Source organism: Rhamphochromis longiceps, linkage group LG12, assembly GCF_057381845.1.
Source record: "Rhamphochromis longiceps isolate RC_006_pf linkage group LG12, R_longiceps_female_GT1.1, whole genome shotgun sequence".
NCBI lineage: Eukaryota > Metazoa > Chordata > Actinopteri > Cichliformes > Cichlidae > Rhamphochromis > Rhamphochromis longiceps.
This window is the reverse complement of record NC_140568.1, coordinates 41,600,463-41,623,544: the sequence shown is the minus strand read 5'-3', so window position 1 is coordinate 41,623,544 and position 23,082 is coordinate 41,600,463. Positions and strand designations below refer to the sequence as shown.

General features: G+C 40.6%; 1 protein-coding gene across 6 annotated transcripts in view; it reads left to right on the top strand.

Moving 5' to 3' along the window:
- Positions 1 to 23,082, top strand: part of LOC146658020 (ral guanine nucleotide dissociation stimulator-like) — a 59,306-nt gene that overhangs the window by 9,208 nt on the left and 27,016 nt on the right. The window contains exon 1 of one of the 6 annotated variants that reach the window (XM_085426409.1): positions 3,503 to 3,703. The exons of 1 other annotated variant lie outside the window; for it this stretch is intronic. In XM_085426409.1, the coding sequence (XP_085282535.1) occupies positions 3,608 to 3,703 (96 nt within the window). In that variant the 5' untranslated portion in view covers positions 3,503 to 3,607. Of the gene's footprint in view, positions 1 to 3,502; positions 3,704 to 13,272; positions 14,092 to 20,528; positions 21,103 to 23,082 lie in introns of those variants that run through there. 4 more of the 6 variants (XM_085426410.1, XM_085426406.1, XM_085426408.1 and 1 more) reach the window with 4 other exon arrangements.

Below are 23,082 nucleotides of genomic sequence, written 5' to 3'. Positions count from 1 at the left end.
AACAGAAAGAATCAAGTGCTTTTTTCCATATAAACAACACCACCATAAATATCTTTAAGAGTCAACAGTTTCACTTTTGTAACTATGAATATAACATACAATATAAACCATAGGCTGGATCATTTTAACATGCACTCAGTCTTATCAGAGTTTAGAACAAACTTATGTCTGATTAGAATTTTTCTGAAATGCATGAGATGTGATACATTTAGCAGATGTGGTAAAGTATTCTTTCTGCCTGCACTATACACAGTGCGGTGTAGTTTAGGTAGAGCACCACTTTTCCCTCCTGTGTCGCCTGATGGTTTGCCAGAATCTCTTCGAAGCAGTCTGAAATTCTTTTTCCGTGGCCTCTCCAAACTCCTCCCATGAATTTTTGCTCCAGCCACTGCCCGAGCTGCGCTCCGCTTGGCCTGTCAGGACCTATCGGCTGCCTCCGAAGTCCCACAGGTTAACCAAGCCCGATAGGACTCCTTTTTCTGCCTAATGGTTCCATTCACCACCGGAGTCAACCATTTAGTTTGGGCGTTAGCACGGTGAAAGGCACCGAGCACCTTGTGGCTGCAGCTCAGTGCAGCAGCTTCAACAATGGAGGTGCTGAACATGGTTTATTTGGACTCGGTGTCCCCAGTCTCTCTCGGACTGCTGTTAAAGCTCTGCTGAAGGTGGGAGTTGAAGATCTCGGAAATGGGAGCCTCTGCCTGGCGTTCCCAGTGATTAGAAAATCGACCCGCAGTCTAGGGTTTTCTTGGTGCCATGTGCACTTATACACCCCTGTGACCTGGAAGAAACCCAGAATAAGTGGAAGAAAATGGATGGACGGAAGTTTTGTTGATATAAATAATACGTTAGGCTCTTGGCTATGACTGCTAGGCACCATGATTACATCATAATTTCTGATGTAAATAAGAACCTTCAGGGGCCTAACATATACCTGTGTGCCAAGTTTGGTTGTTCATCTCCTGATTTCTTTTTCTAAAGTGTAGAAAAAGAACTGCCTGTAGCTCGATGGCTGCAGTTTGTAGGTGAATAAAAGTGGACCAGGAGAATATCCTTGTGGAACATCTGCAGGAGGTGTGAAACCTTTGGAGACTACTGTCTGAGTTGTACCAGAAATACAAGAATAAAACCATTTAATGTGCTGTTGATCTAAGCCAGCTGAGCATATCTTTTCTACCAGAATACCATAATCTGCCGAATCACATGCATGTGATAGGTCTACAAAAAATGCATGAGAAAAAATGAAAGACTTTCAGAAACAAAACGTGTCTTCACAACGCTAACCCTGTTTTTTCACGTCAAAGCAGACTTGCTTCCTTTCTATCAGCATTTCAGCCATTTAGGGTAACAGCCGTGTGACCTACATACAGCGACTTTCACAAGAGGTATTTTGAGTCTTTGCAGAAGCACATTAAAGCCTTAAGGTTCAGGCTGCAAACACGACAAAGATATTATATCAGAATGTCAATACGGAGTCCAGCTGGAGGCGAGATGGTTCCCGGTGGGCTCTGAATCAATCCTGCTGCTGTGGGGAAACCTGCACCTACACACAGCAAATAAAAACATGAAAGACACTCTGAGAATATGTCCTGAAAAGGTTTGTTTTATCTCAGCCGCTCCGCTCTAGTTTAAACTGAATACTTTACTTTTACTTCTTTTTGTTTGTAACCCGCAGCTTCAATAACAAGCTTGTAATTACCTCATGGATCAATAAACGAGCAGATAATCGGCCCATGTGTCTCCTCCACTGTCAGATAGAGCTGATTCACAGACTGTCGTCTGACACCTCCTCGTTTCAAGTGATAATCGGTGACATTTTCATGGTGCTGCTCAGTAATTTAGCTTCAAAGCTTCAACATTTGCTGGTTTAATGAAGCCAGAAGTGAGCATATTTGGAGAGGGTGGAGAGTTTAATTATCAGCTAATTCTAGCATACTCCATCCACACACTCTACAGGTATAAAAGTAGAATGACGCAAATACCTGCTAATTAGTGCTAAGTAAAAAACTACTCAGTCAATTTTTTGGATGGCTTATACTGTCCAAGAAAGACATTAAAATGCTCCAAAAGGCACCAACAACACAAATGTAGTTGAGAGGTCAAGTTCAGGGACAATGAGGCCCAGTCAATAGTGTCCATGCCCCTGACTCCAGTTTTCCCCTACAGTCATTGGAAAGGGGTAAACTCTGCATAGAGGCCAAAACCAATGTTTTGTACCAGGTAAACATGTTTAGTTAGATCGTGACATGGGGACACTTTTTGGAGCCATCCTCATGTTTCCATTTTAGGAACTCCAGTTTATGGGCTTGGAGATTTTGATTAGTTTGTTTTGTTGTCCTTTTATTTGACATCCAGTTTGATAAATTTGTATATTTGACAACAATAATGTTTTTTTAAGTACAAAGTGGCCACGCCCTAAAGCATTCTGCGGTATCATTATCTTTGAGTCTAATAATAATTGTTGCATTCAGTAAGACTAGTGCCAAAGATCATAAACCCATCAGGAAAATGTTTACTGAGGTCAAGAGAACATTTAGGTCATTTTTACCATAAATTTCTATGAAGTCTTTGTTATACTAGAGGCATCAACTGCATGTTGCAGGTTTGAGGCACACATGCTGTTTTTTAGTTTCAGGTTGTATTTGCAGTAAGTCAAGTTAAATGTGAGTTAATGTAAATTCTGCAGCAATAAAGCTAAAATTGCATTGTTGAAAATATCTGCAAAAGTCAGTGCTGCCCACGTGCAGTGAAGGAGCACAGCAAAGAGACCATCAAACATAAAATTTAACACTAAAATCCAACCCCAAAAAAAAGAGAGAGAGAGAAAGGACTTTGCTAACATCCTGTTGAAAAGATCTTCAGACTTTTAGACTCTCATCAAACCCATAAAAGAAAAATAAGTTTTAGAATAAGGGCTGGTAACTCAGCAGAATGCGTGCCTTCACATTTACCAGCGACATTAATGAGAAGAGAGTCTGATTCATACATCAGCCTCTGAAGCAGTCACCCTGCTTCATCTTTAATGGGCTCACACAGACCGTCTGGCACTACAGGAGCAAAACAGAGCTGGTCCTTCTCTCCTGATTAAATCGCTGCAGCATAATGAAGCAGAAGCGAGTCAGACAGCAACTCGGAGGACCCTCTGTGTACTTGCTGCATTTTATTTCATTTGGCGAGGTTTTATTTTTTCCGGGCAGACGTGTGCTTTGGTTCGGTGGCGAGTCCGAGCACCTCCGTCTGAATGTGAGAGCACTGCGGTCGTGGCAAAACAGCTGAGTGGTGTTGGGCAATACCCCCAGAGGACGGACGGAAAGACGAGAGAGCAGCTGCTGACAGTTAGACGCTCCTTGGTGAGGAGGAGAAGGAGGGGAAGAAAGGCGAGAAGAGGAAGAGGAAGGGGAGTGGATGGTTGTTGGTGTTTGGGGAAAAGGAGGTGGAGGGGTTTCTTTGAGGTGGATTTCTTTGCAGTCCTCTGTGATAGGACTGCGAAGCGAGCAGCCAGACTGGGGAGCTCCTCCTTTTTCATTTTTTCTTCTGGTTTTATTTGTGTTTTTGTTGTGGTTGCGTGCAGTCGAGCGTTGGCTGCACGGTGCGTTCAGGGCACAGCATGGAAGCCAAATCCCTGTTCAGCCTGCACAGAGCGCTCGCTCAGCCTGTCAAGATGTGCATGTTCGATTTCCCCGTCACCATCCTGGACGACCTGGTGAGCTCTGATACCGCGCCAGGCTGGCTGGGTGTACGTGTGTGTGTGGATGCAGCGTGTGTGTGGAGAGGAACATAAGTGCATTCATACATACTGTATATGTATCTAGTTAAATTTTAATTGCTTGAGTGTGTGTGAGTGTGTTCCTGTGTACTAATTGCATATTTGATACTGTAGCATATATTCGTGCATGCTTACTGTAAAAAGAAGACTGAATGTGTATTTTAATGCAGTATTAACGTCTGTAGATTATTTTAAAATGGACACAGGTGTGTTTCTTAAGCTGTATACATCTATTAATTTGTTTACTTGTATGGCTGTAAATGATTACAGTATTGAGTGTGTGTGGTTTACAAGTGAAGCTCTTAGTGGACGCAGAACGATAACACTCACCATTCTCTGCTTTTACTTATTTTCTTTTTCTGGCCAGAGAAGTTAATTGCGTTGCTCTTTTATGTCTTCGTTGTTTTGTTTGACTCGTTGGAGCAGTTACAGCCACTTAGAGCTTTTGGACAAGTCCTGTGATTTACAAGCAGTCAAATTGAGAACATTTTTGCTGCCATTATTGGGTTAATGTAATTGGAGTGACTTTTTTGGTTCTGTTTGTTGGGACAGGTTATTTTTATTCCATCAAAGCTGCTGGTCTGTCTCAGTTATGCAGGAGGTCCGGTTTAGCATTAATGAGAAGGGCCAGTACCTTCCTGGTTATAATATATCAACACAACTAGTGTTGTGTGAAGATGAATATCTTAAGCCAAAAATGAATTGTGCCTAAATATAACTGAAAGGTTTCTAGTGGCTGAGTGAAAGGGACGGTGAAAAGCAATTAAAAAGGAAACAAATTAGCAAGTGGGCAAAGAGAAAAAACGAAGTATTACCTAACTGGAATATATACGTATATAAAAACCCTGGGGTTTGTCTGCACCCCTTTACTAAAGGTTCTGTCAAAATGTGCTGAGCCCAGGTTTGCAGGTTGCGTATGTTCACCTGTTGACCTGCATGTTTCCGTTACCTTTTCACCTGATCTGTCAGTTTGCCTTCAGGTTTTGCTTCTGGCTGTATTTCAGAGTCTGTCACACTCTGAAAACATGGTTTCAGGCTGTTTCTTCACATGAATCTGTTTGCATGGGGACGGATGCTTATGTGTTTATTACTGCCAAGTTTTTTCTTTTCATTGTTGCAGAGCTGTGACATAGCATCGTCTGTGTGTGCGTCTGTGTGTGTGTGTGTCGGGCTGCTGCTGATATAAAACTCTGCACACCCAGGAAAACATCTCCCTGCAGATAAAGGTGTGCCCCTTGAAATCCTGACATGTTTGGTCGTGTCTGTAATGATCCCATGGTGAATGTAGTGAATGTGTTGCTCTTAATAAAATGTGCGGCTGAAAGAAGCTCATGATTTAAATGGTTTACAGGGAGTTCTCTTTAGTTGCACGTACACTGGTATGAGGGTTGCGGGAGCTTTATCTTCAACAGAAGGATTTTTTTTAAGTAATACGTTTTAATAGTTTGATTATTATTTTTTCAGTATTAAGTCGTTAATTATTCTGTTCTTGAGTCTTCACCTGCAGTTAGTCTTTGGCAGCTATTTAAATGATAGATTCTTGGCTAAAATGAAGCTGCAGTTTTAGACATGCAGGTATGGATGTAATATGACAATTGTGGAAACAATGTGAGCTGGCAGCCCAAGCAAAAACTATTCCAGACAGCCATTTTTCACAGTTTGAGCTAAGCCACACCAGCTTTATCAGTGTTTTTGTGCCACAACATCAAGCTATCCTCCAGCGTATTGCAAGCCCAGTGGCCCTTTAAACTTTAAACATGTCGTTTTCCCAATACGAAGCCAATGCACCAAAGAACCAAAGAAATTGTTTACCCCATTTATCCAGCATCTGTGGGATTAACTGGAAGACCAATCATAGGCCAGAAATTTTCACCTTATTATCAGTGCTGAATGTCACTAATAGATTTGTGTTTTAGTATCACTGCAGGCGGCTTAAAATCTTCCTGGACAACATCTTAAAAAATGGGGAGACATCAAGAATTAATGTAACAGGGGTGTCCACATAGTTTTGACCGTGAGTTATCCAGTCTTTCTGTTTGAGGTTTCAAGTGTAAACTGAATGAAGTTAGGTGTGATGGTGCGTTCGTGTGCAGGTAGGTTGGCTGCACAAACCGTCCTCCTGTGCCTTTGTTTGGCAGTCTGCTCCACCTGTGAAATACTGAACATGTTTGAACTAAACTGCAAAGTCTCAATGTTTCCAGTGTGTGATTGGAAACGACAACGTAGTCGCAGTTTTCAAGGTTAATCAAGGACAAGAAAGTTTTTCTTTCATAATGTTGTTGTAGGAAATCTGCTCTAACAAAAATATTTAATTAGATGTGATCCTCTGCTGTGCTGTCAGTGTGAGAGGTGGATATGTACTGTCAGCTGATCGTCTCTCTCTAACTCTCACTTAGTGGCTCAGCTGTATCACCGGATTGTGTTTCATGTGGCCCGAATTCTTCTCTGGGGTCAAACAAAGTCACTTGCGCTCCCTGCTGTTAGGCTTTTGGTGTAGTTACGGCTGGATGTGGCTGAAAAAAAGTGGAGACTTGCAGTTGTAAAGTCTTTTTATTATTAAAAAAATAGAGAATTGACTCTGGTCTTTTGTCAAGTTTGAGAAAGAAAAACTAATGAAATCACTTTGTGTTTTCAGGGTTAGCCATGGAGACTAGAAATTTATAACAAACATGTTACAATGACTTTAACAAAATGGTTTTAGGGGCTTAGAAAGTCACACCCAATGCACCAGCACACACATGTAATGGTATGCTAAATTAAATAAAGGCTCTGCATGTCCATACTGGTGTTTTGACTCATTAGACCTCAGGTTAAGGTTGTCTGAAGCTCTAGTTGTGTTTCCATCCACCTCTACTAAAAAGTGATGTGTGTGATAAAACACTGTGTATTCCAAGCAACAATGCTATACTCGGAGATCCCACTGGACCTGACACTGCTCTCAGATGACTGTAAGTAGTTGTGGTAGACTTGTAATAGACTTTCTTTACCTACTCAAATTAGTACTGGGCCTTTTCCTCTTTAATTTGTTGAAGGGTTCAACAGAGTTTATATGAAATTGCTCATTTAAGGCTACACTGATGTTTTCACTGACTAGATCGCTGCTCGCATTAAGGATGGCAACTCTCTACTACTGTATCATCCAGCTGTACTGAAAAAGGGTTTAGGTAGTATTAATAAAAGCCAAAAATGTCATGTGTAATACAGGTGAGGGTTTCAAACAAAACATTATTCAGTATTAACTGTGAGCTACTCTATAGGGCAAATAACACGTTACACCTTTGGATTGAAGCCCATGCCACGAAGCTCCTGGTGCACAGTTTTTGTGCTGTTAATGCCAGAGAGGACTTTCATGCACGAAACACCTGAGCAGTCAGTGATCCTGCTCCGTAATTTTGTAAGATTAAGTTTTAGCTCAATTAATTTGTCTATGTGGTGTTTTTGGCTGCTCTAATGTTAGTGCCATTTTTGTAACTGTACCTCATAGGCATTAAATTTGTTCAGTGTTCTTGTTAAAACTGTTAGATAACCCATGATATTGATGGTCAAAGTTCAAAATTGATTTGTTTGCAGCTTTTACCAGAGCTGCTTTTTTCAACCTACAATATGAAGAGGATATCTGTTGTATTTAGGACATTTTGTGGGCTCAATAATACTGGAAACTATAAGGCGAATAAGAGTTTTGACCTATTAACCCTTTAAAGCCGGTCGGAGCGGACACGCTCCATTTTGCGTAACTATTTTTAAATCCCGTAGCACTGCAATCACGTGAGCTAGCGCAATAATTTTTTTTGCATATGAAACCGGAGGAGTTGTACTTACATCTTATGCCATCAGCTTGTCCTAAGTCACAGTTTCCTTCCACATATAGCTTTGCAAAAACTGCATAAAAAGCACTTGCAGCAACAAAAACATAATATTCCAGAAACACGCTTTGCCGATCCGATCAGCTGTTTGTAACACTTCCTACGTCCATCAGCGTGAACTATCGCATGTCCGGCATGAACTGCCCGAAACCGGAAGTGACGTACATTGCGGAAATGTAGTTTTTTACCATCGTGGCCATATGAGCCTATACTTGTGTTTTTAAAAGTTATGTTTGACTTTATGACTTTCTGTGTCGTTTCTGGGATGCTTAGGACTCATATTGCACTGCTGGAAATATTTTATTTTGATGCATATGCTGTTATTTTGCAAATTTGCACTATAATATATTTTTTTGTTTTTCCTGCAGTATATGAAAATTGGTGTATCTCAAAAATAAAACTATGAAGACACTCAAAATAAATTTCCTGTGGTGGGAAACTAGTTTGTGCAACTTTTTTGTATTTACAGTTTTGAGGGATAAACCTCTTAAATTTCTCTAACTAGAAATATATGTTAAAAAAACAAAAACGATTTTAAATTTTTTTGTAGTTTATTGCACTTTTTTGCAATTTATGTAATTACTATGCACTTAATGAATACATATTATTAAATTTTGGGCTATAATGGTTGTATTGATGTATAGCAACTTGAAATACTCCAAAAAATGGCTCCACAGCATGTAAAAATATACTATAAGCTCTGGCGGACTTGGTTCTATGGTAGGTCTTAAAGGGTTAATAGATGCTTCTAAAGAGCCTGCAACTTTGTGTGGTTGCCATTTTGCATTGGATTGGGATTCCACACATATCCCCAAACAAACAAAACAGCTGATTCTGAGGGGATTAGGTTAATTTTAATGGAATAACTGTGCTGTAATAGCCTTGCTAGCTTTACCAGGCAGATTTCAGAGCTGTTTGGTGGCTGTAGTGTGTACCGTTCACAGAACATTTAGTATGACCACTCCATGAAACCATGCTTTATTGGCCTGTTGGCTGGTAGTGTTATTCTTAATAAAACGTCTATTCCAGTATTTGAAAATCACAACCACCTCTTGTGTTCCCTAGTGTTTCTTCTAGAAAGACAATAGCTTTCTGTATTTGTGGGGCATTGCTGTCTTTATTCTAACCTAACCCCAGCATGCAAAGCTGTTCACAGAGTGTAGCAGTATTTTATGGGAAAACAGCAAATATTGAATGCAGAATGCATGTGTTACTGTCAGACTTTCTTAGAGTGGTTTGATGCAGTTTATTTCCATATTTTCTGTTTTAGTTAAAAACTGTAAACTTTGACAGACTGTGATCAGCTGTTCCTGCAAACAACATTTGTTTTCTGAAGCAGGTTAGAAAACAAGGATGTGCAGCACACTGATGAGTTGCTTACAGCCAGTGATCAGGAAGAAAAAGTTTAACTGTCAGATGTTGTCAGTTGTCAAACTATCAGTCGACTCTGAAGGAAGCATCTGCAGACGTGTTGATAATGTTCACTAAGCAAGGCTGAGGATCTGAGCCATATTATAGCCATATTTAGAATCAACATTTAGACAGTTTTCAGCAGTTAATGAGTACGATGAGTGCAGCGTTTTGTTGTTGGACAACAGTATCCAGACTTTCTTTCACAGGCAGTCAGTGTACTATTAGTCCTTTGCTCTTAGCTCCCACTGCAACCATGAAGCCGTCAGCAATGATCATCCATTTCTGATGTGGGTCATTAAACAGGAAGTCCTGAGGGGCACACGCAGGCAGGCATGGGTCCAAAAAGAGAAAGAAGAAGAAGCAAAAACAAGGCAACTTGGCCAGACAGAAGGCTGGAAATCTACAGCTCAGATAGCATGATTGACAATTTGGCAAGGAACTCAAGTGTGGGTATGCTCGGTGAAGGACCCGAAGAGGAAATTGGAAGCAGGTGTGCAGGTGGATGTGGAGGTGGAGGTGATATGGAAAGGCAGGAGTACACCGGAGACATTTGGACTGAAATAAAGTGGCACAGCAGAGCAGGAGTTTCTTTTCTTTGCTTTTCCATCTGTTGCTGTGGTTTCTTTCAAGTGGAAGATGGTTTATACCCCGGACTCATTAAAGAGCAGAACACCACGGAAAATAACAGTCCTGTTTCCAGGCACAACCCGGAATAAAATGTTGATGGTTGTGTTGCTTGGTTGTGCAAGTTTTGACAAGAAGGATAAATGTTTGATATAAAAAAAAGGGTTGAGTTTTCCTTCGTCTGCCATCTTGATATTCTGGAGCTAACTCCTCCAGCCTCCAGTTGTAGACCTTTTGGGCTTTTTAAAAGTGGAAAATTCTCACTTTAGGCATGAAATGGACACAAATCAGCACAGACTTACTGTAGCTCCAGACTCAGAGGCACTTAAACTATGTAAATGTGTAGTGGCTTACATGTTTGCCTAACAGTTTGATCCCAGGAGGTGACACACATCCCTTTGGGGTTGCAGTAGGAAGGGCATCAGGTGTAAAAACTCTGTGATGGGCCCTTGTGAATACAAGAGAAGCCAAAAGGATCTTAAAGTCTTGTAATGTATGTCAACTGACAAGAAGTGCACTCAGGAAAAAAACAGCAGTCCCAGGAGAGGTTAATGTTGACAAGGTGAATCTTCAGGATCCTCATACGGCCGACCCTGATGTTAGTTTAGCTGCTGTATTTGTAAAATATTGAGCTGACAGTGGACGAGAGAAAAGACCTACGATGATAAAGATGGACAGAGCAGAGAATACAGCCATGCTGTAGTTGGAGAAGAACAATGGGTGACTGTATAAGACATGCAATTAAGCTCACAATGAGTAGCCTCTTCAGACTGGTACCCTCTTCCCCCTGGTAAAAAGCAATATGGCGCAATTTCCCTAAATTTGGGGAAATTAATTTCAGGTCCTGTGTAATATTTGTCATTCAGTTGCATTAAAATGATATAAAAGTCACCAGCATCACAGAAAGACTTGAAAGGTCCAGTTCATTGACTTGAATTAGCAGAACTGAGACCTAGAAGGCCGTGATTGAGTGCAGCTACCTGTCTCTGCACACTTTTCAGTCAAAGCTTTTGCCAAATCCAGATGGGTGAGTTATAACCAAATCATCACAGGCTGTCATGATGGCTGAACATAGCTTTAGGGACCACAACAGGATTGTGCACTGTGGTGTGAATATGGTTACTGCTGCTGCAAAGTTGGACTTGGACATTGGAGTCTATGGGATTGAATTACCTTTCAAGCCTGCTTCTAGTGCAGGGGTGGGCAACTCCAGGCCTCGAGGGCTGCTGTCCTGCAGGTTTTAGGTATTACCCTGGGTCAACACACCTGAATCACATGATTAGTTCGTTACCAAGCCTCTGGAGGACTTCAGGACATGTTGAGGAGGTCATTTAACCATTTGAATCAGCTGTGTTGAATCAAGGACACGTCTAAAACCTGCAGGACACCGGCCCTCCAGGCCTGGAGTTGCCCACCCCTGTTCTAGTGGATACTAGAGGATCTCCCTTGAGGTTTCCACTCGATCACAGGAGTGTGATCCTAAATCTGTTTTTGAATGGGTGAATAATGCTTGTAGTATAGAGCGCTTTTAGAGAAGAACAGCACTATAAGAGCCATTTAGCATCTGATTTGGTTGTCATCGTGGAGAAGTTGTTACAAGGTCACTTTGTGCAGTTTGGACAGTTTCATTCAAACTGCTTGACTTAAACTTACCACTGAAACTTTGTGTGGTTGCCAAATGTGTTTGATATTGTGACGGCTCTCAGAAAGACCAGAAAAAGACACGGCCTTTAATTTGTGCAGGTTAAAGCCTTGAAAAACATCTTGGGCTGACAGAAATGTGTCACATCAAAAGAAAAACCAAAACAACAAACATGGCATTAAAGTGAAGGGAGTCGAATTTAAAGACGACACTCGGTTTGATGATCAGTCATCTTTAAAAAAAAAAAAAAAAAAAAGCAGAATAATTTTTCTGACAATACAATTTCCAAAACAAACACAGGCTGGTTTATTTTATTCTCAGCCTGTGCGACGGTTGTCAGGATGCCTCAGAGCAGAGCTGCCGTCCCCAGGTGGCTGCAGTTGGCATGAGAGAGCATTTTTAAATGCCAGGAGCTTGGAGGAGCACCTGAATGGCTCGACTGGCTGAAATAATAGCAGGGGATACATCTAAAGGCTGTTAGAGGCAGCGCAATCTGGCAAGCTCTCAGAAGCTTCTTCTTGTATGTGTCTGTTACTGGGAAACTCTCCTGTGTTTGTTTGTTTTTTATTCTTGCTGCAGTAAAAAGAGAAGAGGCTCCGGAGGGACAAACAAAACCTATTATTGAATTCTTGAGAAATTAGGTCTAATTAATCTGTGATTTATAAGTTATTTTCTTGTTTTTCTTTTCTGTTTTGAACTACAAGATTAGATATACCAAAATTACTTCTGTTGCTCAAGCAGTTAAACAAGCTTTCATCATCTGTACAGAGAACACGCTGTTTATGTTTGTTTAATCAGCCATGCGGCAAATGTACTCTGTAGTTCTTTCAACCAGCTCTGTGCACTTTGACAGTTCCAAGTCCATGAAAACTGTGTGACTACGATCCCATAAAACCCTGTAATGCTGCACTGTAAGATGTCTTTACCGGTTAGTCATAAAAAATGCGTAGAATAAAGAGCACATATCCAGGCAGGGTTTCATTAAAAAACAATATATGTTGCCAAAAAATGTATTTTGTGTGCACAGGACACACAATATAAAATAATCACCCAACAAAATAATAAATAATCTGCTGTTACAGTTGCTAGTTTATCTGTTCTTGTTTGTTAATGGATCATTAAATCAGCTCCAGAGACATTCTTTAACAAATTATTGTTTATTTCATAAGAAAAAATGTAATCTTCTCTTTATTTAGTGCTGTAAGTTAAATGCTTTTTTTTTTTTTTACTTTAAAAATATTCAGTTTCAGAGAGGAGGTTCACACTGAGCACACGTGACAGGTGTGAAAGAGTCTGGAGGCGCTCTGGTGAATGTTATCAGACATCAGGGTACCAGAAGCAAAGCTGCCAGTTGTGGTGTTGTCTGCCGAATGCCGATCAAGCTGCGTGGGACTGAGCTGCGAGCACAGGTCCTGCTAAAGGACGCCGGGACCCGTGTTCCCCTTCGTGGAGTCTGAATCTGACATTTTGGTCAGAAACATGAACCAGCGAGCCTGTCCAGCTCTCCTCACATCTCCATCTTGAAGTAGTAACCTGTGAAACCTGAATTATCTGCAGATACTATCGCATGATGACTGCAGTGATAGGGACATTTAGATGAAAAACAGTCAGGAGGGATAAGGAGAGGAATGGGCTGTAGCCACCAGCTGCTAAAACATTCCCTTTGTGGGGTTTGTCATGTTGTTGCCTGTCCAGTGGACCTGTTGTCATGACCATCTGCACCAAAGCAGCTGAAATGAGCTCACAGTGGGTTCTGCTTACCAACTGGAGAGATTGATAGCACTGAAGTTTAGCTTTGTTTTTTACTGTAATGGCTGAGTGTTCCCTTCACTTATTGACCAGTAAATGCTTGTCTCCCATTTATTAATTTATTGTTTTTTATCTTGATTTAACCAGGAAGGTAGTCCAGAAATCAGACTTTTTTATTTGTTCCCTGAGTTCTTGTGCTTTATTTGGATTTTTGTTTCTTTACTTTTTGGACTCGCCTCTGAGGAAAAAAAAAAAAGTGCAGGCCTTCTATATTTTTTTGCAGCATTAAATATGTGTATCTGCAAACTGAGTCAAACAACACTAATTAAAAAAACAAACACCTCTTCCTCTGGATCAAGGTGATGACAACAAGTGCCCTGAGGTGTCAGAGGAACAGGTTCAGTAAGTTGTTTTCAGTTAGAGGTGTTTGAATTTCTTAAGACGGTTCCTGTTAGTCTGTTTTCATTCGTCCCTACAGGTTGCCTAACGCTCACATAGCTTCAGATGACGTTGTTAAACACGTAAACTACCTGGAGATAATCCCCTCCTTCAGTTAAGCAGGAAATTTCTTCGAATTTTATTGCATCATGTTGAGGTTTCATTTTCTCTTGAGAGCGGTAACAGCAGGACATTTGAGCGTCGTAGCCTCACGGTGTTGTTGTTGTTGTGGAGGTCATTACCAAGCGGTTTCTCTCCACCTTTGACATACACGGACAGATGTGAGCCTCTTCTAGAAAGCCGGCATAGGTTAATTTTTTTCTAGTGTTGTTCCTCGTGTTGTTGACACAGCTGTTAAAGTAAACATGCATGAGCTGAGCGTTGGCGGTTGGGGTTCGGCCAATCTGTGAAGAGGGGAGTGGGAGCCCTGGAGTCGCCTTCACTGAGGTTCTGCTCCTCCAGGATCCTCATGTTTTTTGGGACTGGTTGTCAGCAAAGCCGTGATGTGGTGCTGGAGCCGGTGGATCTGTGGACTGCTGGCCGGGACCTGGGATGGCGAGGATTATTACAGGACAGTCGGAAGAAAAGAAAGACAGGTTGGAGCTCTTAATGTTTGCCTTCACTCTTAAGTGTAAAGAGGCTGAGTTTGTAGTTCAGTGTTGGGCTTGAACTGAAGGACTGGCCACATTGGCTCCTTGCAGGTAAAATAATACCACCCTCTAACAGCGAAGGAAGTTGTAGTGAAGCGGAAGACACGTTTAGACGGATACTGGTTTATAGTTCCAGGGAAAGCACTGGAATTTTTTTTTTTTCAAAATAAGTCCCAGTTTAAATTAAACTCTGGTTGAGTGCTCCCCAGTTTAGCCCCCCGGTATAAATAGCACTGACTCAGCATTAGTTACCTGTGTTTATTTTACTGTTTAACCTTTGCTACACTTTGCCGTTAATGCTAATGCAGTTTAATACCACGACTTGTTTTGAACACCCTTTTTATATTAGTGATGCATTATGAGTGATAGTCATATTTATGAGTCATAAACCTGAATTAATGATCTGTGCCAATGATCTGGGTGTGCTCGCTGCAATTTCTTTAAACTCTGTTGGTGAATGTAAAAACAAGCAGGATTGGTATCTGCTCACTTGGAAGTAGAGAGTAAAAAACAGCCGAACAGCTCACTGTTCGGCTGTTTAAACTATGCAAATAATTCAGTAGAAACTTGAGTTGTTTTGAAGTGATGCATGTGACACATCACAGTGGCACGCTTGACATTCTTCTGATTAACAGATATGACCTGGAGTGGAGAGGTTTTAAAGTGTGAGAGCTTTTTGTTTGTTTATTTGTTTTGCTTTTTACCAGTCAGATGCTCTTTCCATTTTTAATAATTTTCTATCTGTAATTCTGCTCTTGTTTAAATTAAGTTTTCCCAAGTGTGGGCTGCACTCCTCTGCTGGCCGTGTGAAGGATTTGGAGTCTTACGTTTAAGTTTTTAAGTGTAGTTTGTGATGCTGTTGTTAAAGGGACCTGTTATGGTTCTTTACAACTCCATGTTTTTGCTCTGACCTTTCCACATGAGCTTTGCATGATTCGCAGTTTAAAATAATCCCTGTTTATCTTATACTCGGCCTTTGTACAGGCAATCTCCTGTCTCTTTTAAGGTCCCTGTCTTCTGATTGGCTGGGTGGGGCTTCTGTGCCTGGGATAACCATATTAGGGGATCTTTGACTCTTAGTGACATCACACAGAGTCAAGAGTAGAAAAAACTGTTTAGGCTTCAAGCTTTGGACTCACAGGGATCACTAGCACACTGACCAAGATTAATATCAACCCGTTTAAGCCTGTGAGTGATTTTAAAAAGGTCTTACTTAAAATATGCTCCAAATATCTTAAAGATGTGGTACAGATACGCATCCTGCATGTTTAAAATGAAATATGTCCAACAGCCACATAATATTGCTGCAACAGTGGGAGCGCTCAGGTCGGCTCTTGAGTTAATCTGACTTCACAGCACGACATGTCTGCACCAAGAACCAATCGCTACATGTGAAATGAAAGAATAAAGGCCTCGCTTTCTATAATCTGCTCCCATTAGCTGTCATTACAGTGTGCTGGCTTCACAGAGACATGAAGCAGCACAGACGCCTGACCTCAGCTGTCTGTGCTGCTTAGAAGCTGTCAACCTCAGACGACAGGAAGTACAGGAAGCCAGACCTTTTCTCTGTATGACTCACACTCACTCGGGCCTTCAGATTACAGAAATAAGAAAAGATTTTACTGGTTTTATTGTTATTTATAATAGAAGGCAGCTCAAAGGTGCGATTAAACTTGAAATACTTGAAATAGACTCAATACTTGAAATGTGCAATTCACTTGTATTTTTATTTTTTATTCCTATTTATTCTATTTATCCCCTTTGTATATTTTATTTATATTTGTCTCTGTATTTATATATATGTGTGTGTGTGTGTGTGTGTGTGTGTGTGTGTGTGTGTGTGTGTGTGTGTGTGTGTGTATATATATATAACAGTTCTGTAACTGTAACTTTGGTCGTTGCTGTGCTTTTTTTGGAAGTCGAATTTCCCAGAGGAACCCACCCGAGGGATTAATAAAGTTCTATCTTATCTTATCTTATCTTAAACTGTGCCAAGATTGGTTGAATGTGTTCTTTAGGCTTCTGTCTGTCCTCAGCTCTGAGCCTTTATCTGAGGTAGAAGAAAACCTGTGCTCTGTGCAGTTCTGCAGACCATGAATCAACAGCTGTGAACGCTGGTGTTTGTGTCACTGAAGTTGAATTTTACAGATTTAGCTGATTTCATTAGGAGGAGGGTTTTGAACATGAATCTTTATTTTTTTCTTGTATTAATCAGTTTATCGTGATTTATGGGCTTGTTATTTTCCTCTTGTTACATAACTCGATATCCAGTCTATGTCTGGCTCTCCCTTTGGCTTTTATTTGTTTCAGGTTTATTGTTCGTGAAGCACTGCAGGAAACATTGAGAGCCTGGCAGCAACCCAGGATAACCACCCAGCTTTAATGCCTTGCTAAATGGCCTCCTGACAGGAGGAATAAAGAACTTTCTGCACTGCTCAGTGTCAGCAGGACTAAAATAAGCCGCTGATGTCACTGCCCTAATTTAAATTTTACCCTCGTCGTGATGGGAATCTGTCTTTGGTTAGTGACGTTTGGATCTGCCCTCCTCACATACTTCTGTGAAACTTCTTCTGTAGGTCAGGGGGTGCAGTCTCTCAGTAAAAGCACGAGTGTTTCTGTGTGAGAAAATAAGAACGTAATGCAGGCTGTTAGCGTCACCGTCCTCGGGGAGCTGTAAAACATCAGCCAGGCCCGCAGCAGCAGCACAACAACATCCTCTGGTGTTGATTTCCAGCAGATGGAAAAAGAGCTTCAGTTAAATCGCAGCAGACTCAGAGTTGGCCGGCCCTCCAGGCTCTGTCAGATTTCTGGGATTCAGCCCATGTGGGTTATTTTGTAGGGCAGATATTAGTACCAGTGCTTGTTATTCTGTGACTTTCACTCTTTCTGCTGCTCTGTGCTCTGTGCAGATGAAACGGGGAATAGTCACGTCTTGCTCGACGCTATCTTTCAAACCGATCTACCATCCGGGTCAGGCTTTGTGTTCAACAGACTTTAGGATGTTTTTCAGGCTGTGTTTGCAGTATAGTTTTTGCTGCTCTGTTGTATCTTAATTGCCCCTTGGGGATAAATAAAGTCTCTCTGATTCTGATTAATGATAATAAATAAAGCCTCGTGTTTCTGTTGCAGCCTGGCAGAAAAGCACTGGACAGGCCACCGAGGATCTGGGAATAAATTGGTACTAAAATCTTTAAAACAATATGAAAAGTGTGGATATTTAAACATTTAAATAATTGGAAATTTCTATCTTTTTTAGACAAAAACTTTAATAAAAAGCTTTCAAATAAACATCTTGGAGATTTGTGATAAGCGAAACAGCAACAGCCACATTTTATCATATAGCCTGCACGATCAGATGCAGCATGCAGAGCTTTTTATGAGGTCACAGAGCCTCATATGGACTCATATGGTTTGATTATTGATTATTATTTGCAATCAAGGATACTTGTAAGTGATTTGTCCAATTATAAAGGAATGAAGTCCATCCATGCATCCTCTTTCTTCCAGTCTGTCGAAGGACTAACACACAGAAACACACAGCCATTTCGAATCACCAGTAATCATAACCCCAATGCATGTCTTCAGACTGTGAGGGGAAGCAGAGAGAAAACCTGCAGAACTCCACACAGAAAGCCCCAGCTGTCCCGAGGATTCAAACCCAGGACTTTCATGCTGTGAGGGGACAAAGTTAACCACTGTTTTGCCCAAGAGGTACAAGAAATGAAGTGAAATGAAACCAAAACCTTTCTTCAAACACTTAAAACATGTTATATCAGGAAACCTGCTTTTACAGGACCTGGCTCATTGGTGTGGTGACAATAATGGAAATATGTCTGGAAATATCTCCTTTCCCACTTCTAATCACTAGACTGTAATCTTCCACAGTGAACCATGGCTGTCTTGATTTATTGGAAACTTAAATCTGTATAAACCTTTAGAAAGCCGTGTTGCTCCCTCACTCGTCTTCTTCATGTCGGGCAGCTGCAGATTTCTGAGTTATGATGCGCAGCCGCTTGGCGAGGACAGGTCGGCGAGGTCGGACGTGCTTGTGGTTGCATTCAGCTTCAGCTGGTGCGGCAGATGTTTTCCTTAAATGTTCTAAAATGCTTTCACACCTGTCAGAGCCTTGGCGTGGAAAAGCAGTGGGTTGTTTCAAAAAAATCCAAAAAGAAAAACATGTGAATGAAAATTAAGGTTTAATAATGTAACAGTTAGGTAATGGTTTTGTTCTGCTGTTTAAAGCAGGCTGCGGTGAATTTAAAAGATTTGTTCTCACTGTGATTGGAGACGTTTGTTCCTGACACTGACCAGTAGGAGGCGGTGTTAGACGTCTTCAGGTTCTTTCTCTGAAGTCTTAGCCTAAAATTCCCCCAAGATGCATTTGTTGAACCACAACACAAACTAATTCAGTTTACTAACAGGGACTTCCTGATGGTGCTTTCAGGTGCTTTCTGACTGTTAAAGTCAGGTTGTTTGTTTTCATGGTGAGCTGCAGTGCTTTGACAAGGTGTGTGCAGGATAACATTGTATAACATTGAGATCTTTGTGTTGAGGTGGTTCCATTGAGGATTTTGTTTCATTTGCTCCTAATTGTTTGCAGCTGAAAAGTTTGGTCAGTGAGCTATTTCGATATTAATCTGTAATTTAGCTCATTTATTTTGGAAAAATTATTCTTTTCTATTTTTTCAGCTGAGGACCTGCTGATTTTCCCTGTTGTATTTTCTAAGTATAGTAAGATCAGACAGGATGTGTTTATTCTAAAAGTTGGCAAAGAATTACAGCAGCTTATGACAAAACAGCTTAAACAGACTAGAAAAAGTACAGTGACAAAGCCAAATAGATCAGTTGGGTAAAATTTACAAAAATGGAAAAAAATCTAATAAGTAAAATTTAAAAAACAAAGTAAGTGACGATCTAAATAAAAATAATATAATATAGTACTTGTGTAAAGTAAAAGCTCAGTACATTTGATTAATCAAAATAAAATGGAATAAAAATGTCTTAAACGCTAAAATGTAAGTTGAAAAATGCAGATTTTAGATACACAAAATTAGACTTTTTCCCCATTTAAATACATACTTATTTATCATCTTTCCACAAATATGTTTAAAACTCAAATCAGTCACCTAAAAAAGACCAAAAAAAACCCCCAAAACCCTAAATAATTATATTTAAATGATGTCTTTATAGAGCTATAATCTCAGTAAAACTGCTGAAGTGTGACTTAGACTTTTATAACGAGTTAACACACTCACAGGTAATTTGTTTTTTATATTAATGCATAATCAATCTTTGGAAAACTAAGTGAAAAGCAGAAAGTTGCCCTTTCGAAAGGTGTTAGAGGAGCATGTACTGGTTTAAACTCTACGCCACCTTTAAGCTGTGCTTCAGTGTAACAGTGGAGGATCAGGTGGGGGAAGCGTGTTTGCTGAGCTGCTCTGGGCTCACGGTAAAAGTGTAACTCCAGCAGACTCCACTGTTTTCTTTTCCCACACAGTCCTCCTGCCACAGTGAAGGCACAAACAGCGCCATCATTTCCCAGAGACATGAGTAAGAGCGGGGGAGTAAGTGCTGCCTTCAGGGACGTCTCGCAGACTCCCGTTTCATACATAACAACTTTATAGTGTGCTTGTGTCGCCCAGGTTACTATAGTTACCTTAATTTAGGTGTGATAAAATAAAATGTGGGAAACTTGAAATTAAAGTTAAAAGCAAATATAAACTTTTGTAAGTAAATGAAATTATTTTGTGACCTTAGAAAACTAATCACAATAAAATTACAATGCAGATTAAATAGCATTACTTCTAGTTTGTTAATCTGAATGATGAGGCTTTGGGGAATGTGCTTATTGAGATAATAGGCTGTCTGCACATCTGTGAGTCCACTGCCGTAACAAACTGTGTTTCTATTCTAATACTCATTCTAATTTTGGTCAGGACTCCCTTGAAAAAGAGGTCTTTGATCTCAACGGGACATTCCTGGTTAAATAAAGGTTAAATAAAAATAAAAATAAAAATTTTGTCCCTGATAGAGAATCTCCAGATTATAATATTTAAGAAAAATAAAAACCCAACAAAAAAACACAAACTAAAGCTAGGGCTGAAACTAATAAATATTTAAGTAAAAAAATTTCCAACAATGAAAAAATTACCTGAAATGACCAAACTCACTTTGTAAACTAACTGGAAAAAAGAAAAAGAAAAACTATTATAATTGGATTAAAAAATAACAACAACAACCGTAGAGTGTTAGTTTGTTTTTGTTTTGTTTTAGCACAAAGTAAAAGTCTGATATGGTGACGACCGTTATAAACATTAAAGTATGGTTAACAGCATTTCATTACATCTATGTAAATAAAAAATAACTAAATGAAAAGAAGTAGTTTGTTCCTTTTCCATGAAAAGTACGTGTTAGATGTTTAACAGAAATTTTGCAAAGTTGTATTCACGTTAATGTAATTAAAGTTTTAACTTCTTTTTTTTTAAGTATAATGCGCGGGATTAAATACAAGACAAAACTTGTAACGTAATTTTCGCTAAAGCCATCCTGTGCGTTTGGTTTATCCGACAGCCCTGAAGGCACCGGTTGGTGGGGGCGGGGTTTAGAAAAGCCCCGGTGTGAGTCAGGGCCGTGATAAACTGTACTGAGAGAGGCGATGATCACACAGAAGCGTTAGTCTCAGGCGGCAGCGGCAGTGTGTGTCTGTGGGACTCCTAAAAAACATTAGAAATGTCAGCGCGGGGGTGTGACTGAACTCTGCGGGCATCCATGGTCTATTTCCCGGGGATGCAAGCCGAGGCGCGTAGCGTCAAGCCGGGCCAGCTGCTCGAGATGTTTGACTCTTCGTGGAGGGTGCGGAACATTTGGGACGGCGTGAGGCTAGAGGTGGTCGAAGACCGCAGCCCGGTGGTCCTGCACAGCTTCACCCACCTGGACCCTGACCTGCCGCTGGTGGAGGTGAGGAGGGTGAGGAGGCAAGGAGAGGTCCGTTAGCTGATGCGGTTTGCTGTGTTGTCATGAAGGAGGGTGATCGGGCGGATCCAAACAGGTTTTCAGGCTTCAGGGTGGCGATTCTGGAGGAATAACACAACACTTGTGCTCTTAAAGAAACATTTTCTTACCGTTAAAATAGAGATTTATGATGTTTCTCCTGTATCTCCACGTATTTCAAAGCTTTATCTACTTTTATGCCCATAAAACATGTTTAAATTTGCGTTAAATAAGCTTACATTCAACTTGGTGAGTCACCCAGGTGATGCAATGTGCCATAAACGCTCTAATCCTGTATTTTTAAGCCCTGTAAACGGATTATCAGTATAAAGCTGTTGATTGGCTGCAGCTTACAGTGTTAATACAGCCTCATAACAAACATAACAATACAGGGAAATCTAATATGATGCTGCGGTGCTGCTTGGCAGGAGAGTACAGTTACAGGATGACTTGCTTTTTCATGTTGTTATTGAAGCTTTCAGCCCTGTGGTTATCACCCCTCCCTCCCTCTGATTCTCTTTGATACTGAAACCCTCCTGTGCAGGTGTCGCTGAGTCAAACCTCACAAATGCTATGAAATATCTGCATGTTTCATACTGAGAGTGGTCGTTCTGTTTGTTTTTTACAGAACGATGCTTTCTGCATCGGTCGCTTGTACTTCTAGGGGTTTTTCCACATGTGCGGGCATACATTGAATCAATCGTGTGATTTACAGTTTCACTGGTTGTTACAGGAAGTAGTGGCCTGTTACTGCAGCAACATGATTCATTGATGGGTCAACAAAGTCACCCAACAAAGGAGCGAAGTTAAGATTTTGTTTTTGGTTCTGATCTAATTTAACAGACAGATATAAATCCATTTAGTTAGTTGTATCATGTTTAGGAAGCTCCACTGCAGTTCTAAATGTGGCCATGATTACTGTAATTACAGATTAATCTGTAGATTACCCCATTACCCCAGCTGTTTGAGTCATTGTTTCATTGTTAGAATAGCTGTCATAATAAAGATTACACATGGCTTCTTTTGTCCAATCAGCAATCTGAAGCAGAAATACTTTAGTGTAATTTCACAGAAAGCCGAAGAAACAAGCGGGTTTTCAGATATAGAAGCTGCAGCCAGCGAATCAGATGCTTTTACATGTTCAGGTCACGATCAAAGTGAATCTAAAAGTAAAAGCACACACGCAGCAGAATGACTTTAGAGTGTTTTACATCCAAAACACCCTCCGAGGGAACCGTGAGCCTCTGAGTTCTGGGTTGGGCCTCCGTGGATCGGTCCAGGTTTAATTGAGTGGATGCTTGATTAAATTGGGGTCTTTGGATCCCCGCTGTAGTGGTGACGTCATTGTCTGCATTCACTTATTACTTGTGCTCTGATATGTCTGCATCACTGGAGCCGTTAAATCTTAAGCAGCTGTTATTTTTACTGAAATGAAAACAAGAAAAACAGCATATTTCTACCATTAAAAGATGACAGCATCTCACATTATTCATCATTTATTAATTTGTATTGTGTTTTCACTACATATTACTAACAAACAGACCTGTAACAGCTGCTGAGGTGTTTGTGTGGTGTGTATTTACATTTCTAGGCGGGCTAAAGAGTAGATTTAACACATTAATGTTAACCCTCTGTGGTCTAAGTCAGCATAAGCAATAAAACCAACTCTTCACTATGCTGGCCCTAGTTTTTAGAGGTTGGGTTGATCACTTAGACCTCAGATGGACAATCAAGAATCACTCTTGTTTGTGTTCCCGTGGAGTTGAATTGTGATGCTAGTAGAGCTCAAATCATAGCCTGTACATGAAAGATGGACATAGCCACTAGTTGGCACTACAGATGTTAGTTGATTAAACAAATTATTCTTATTTCATTGAAGTACAACAGCAGTTTCCTGCTAGTTCAACAATGTTAGGACGCCACTGGCTGGTGCTCCTGTAACTTCAG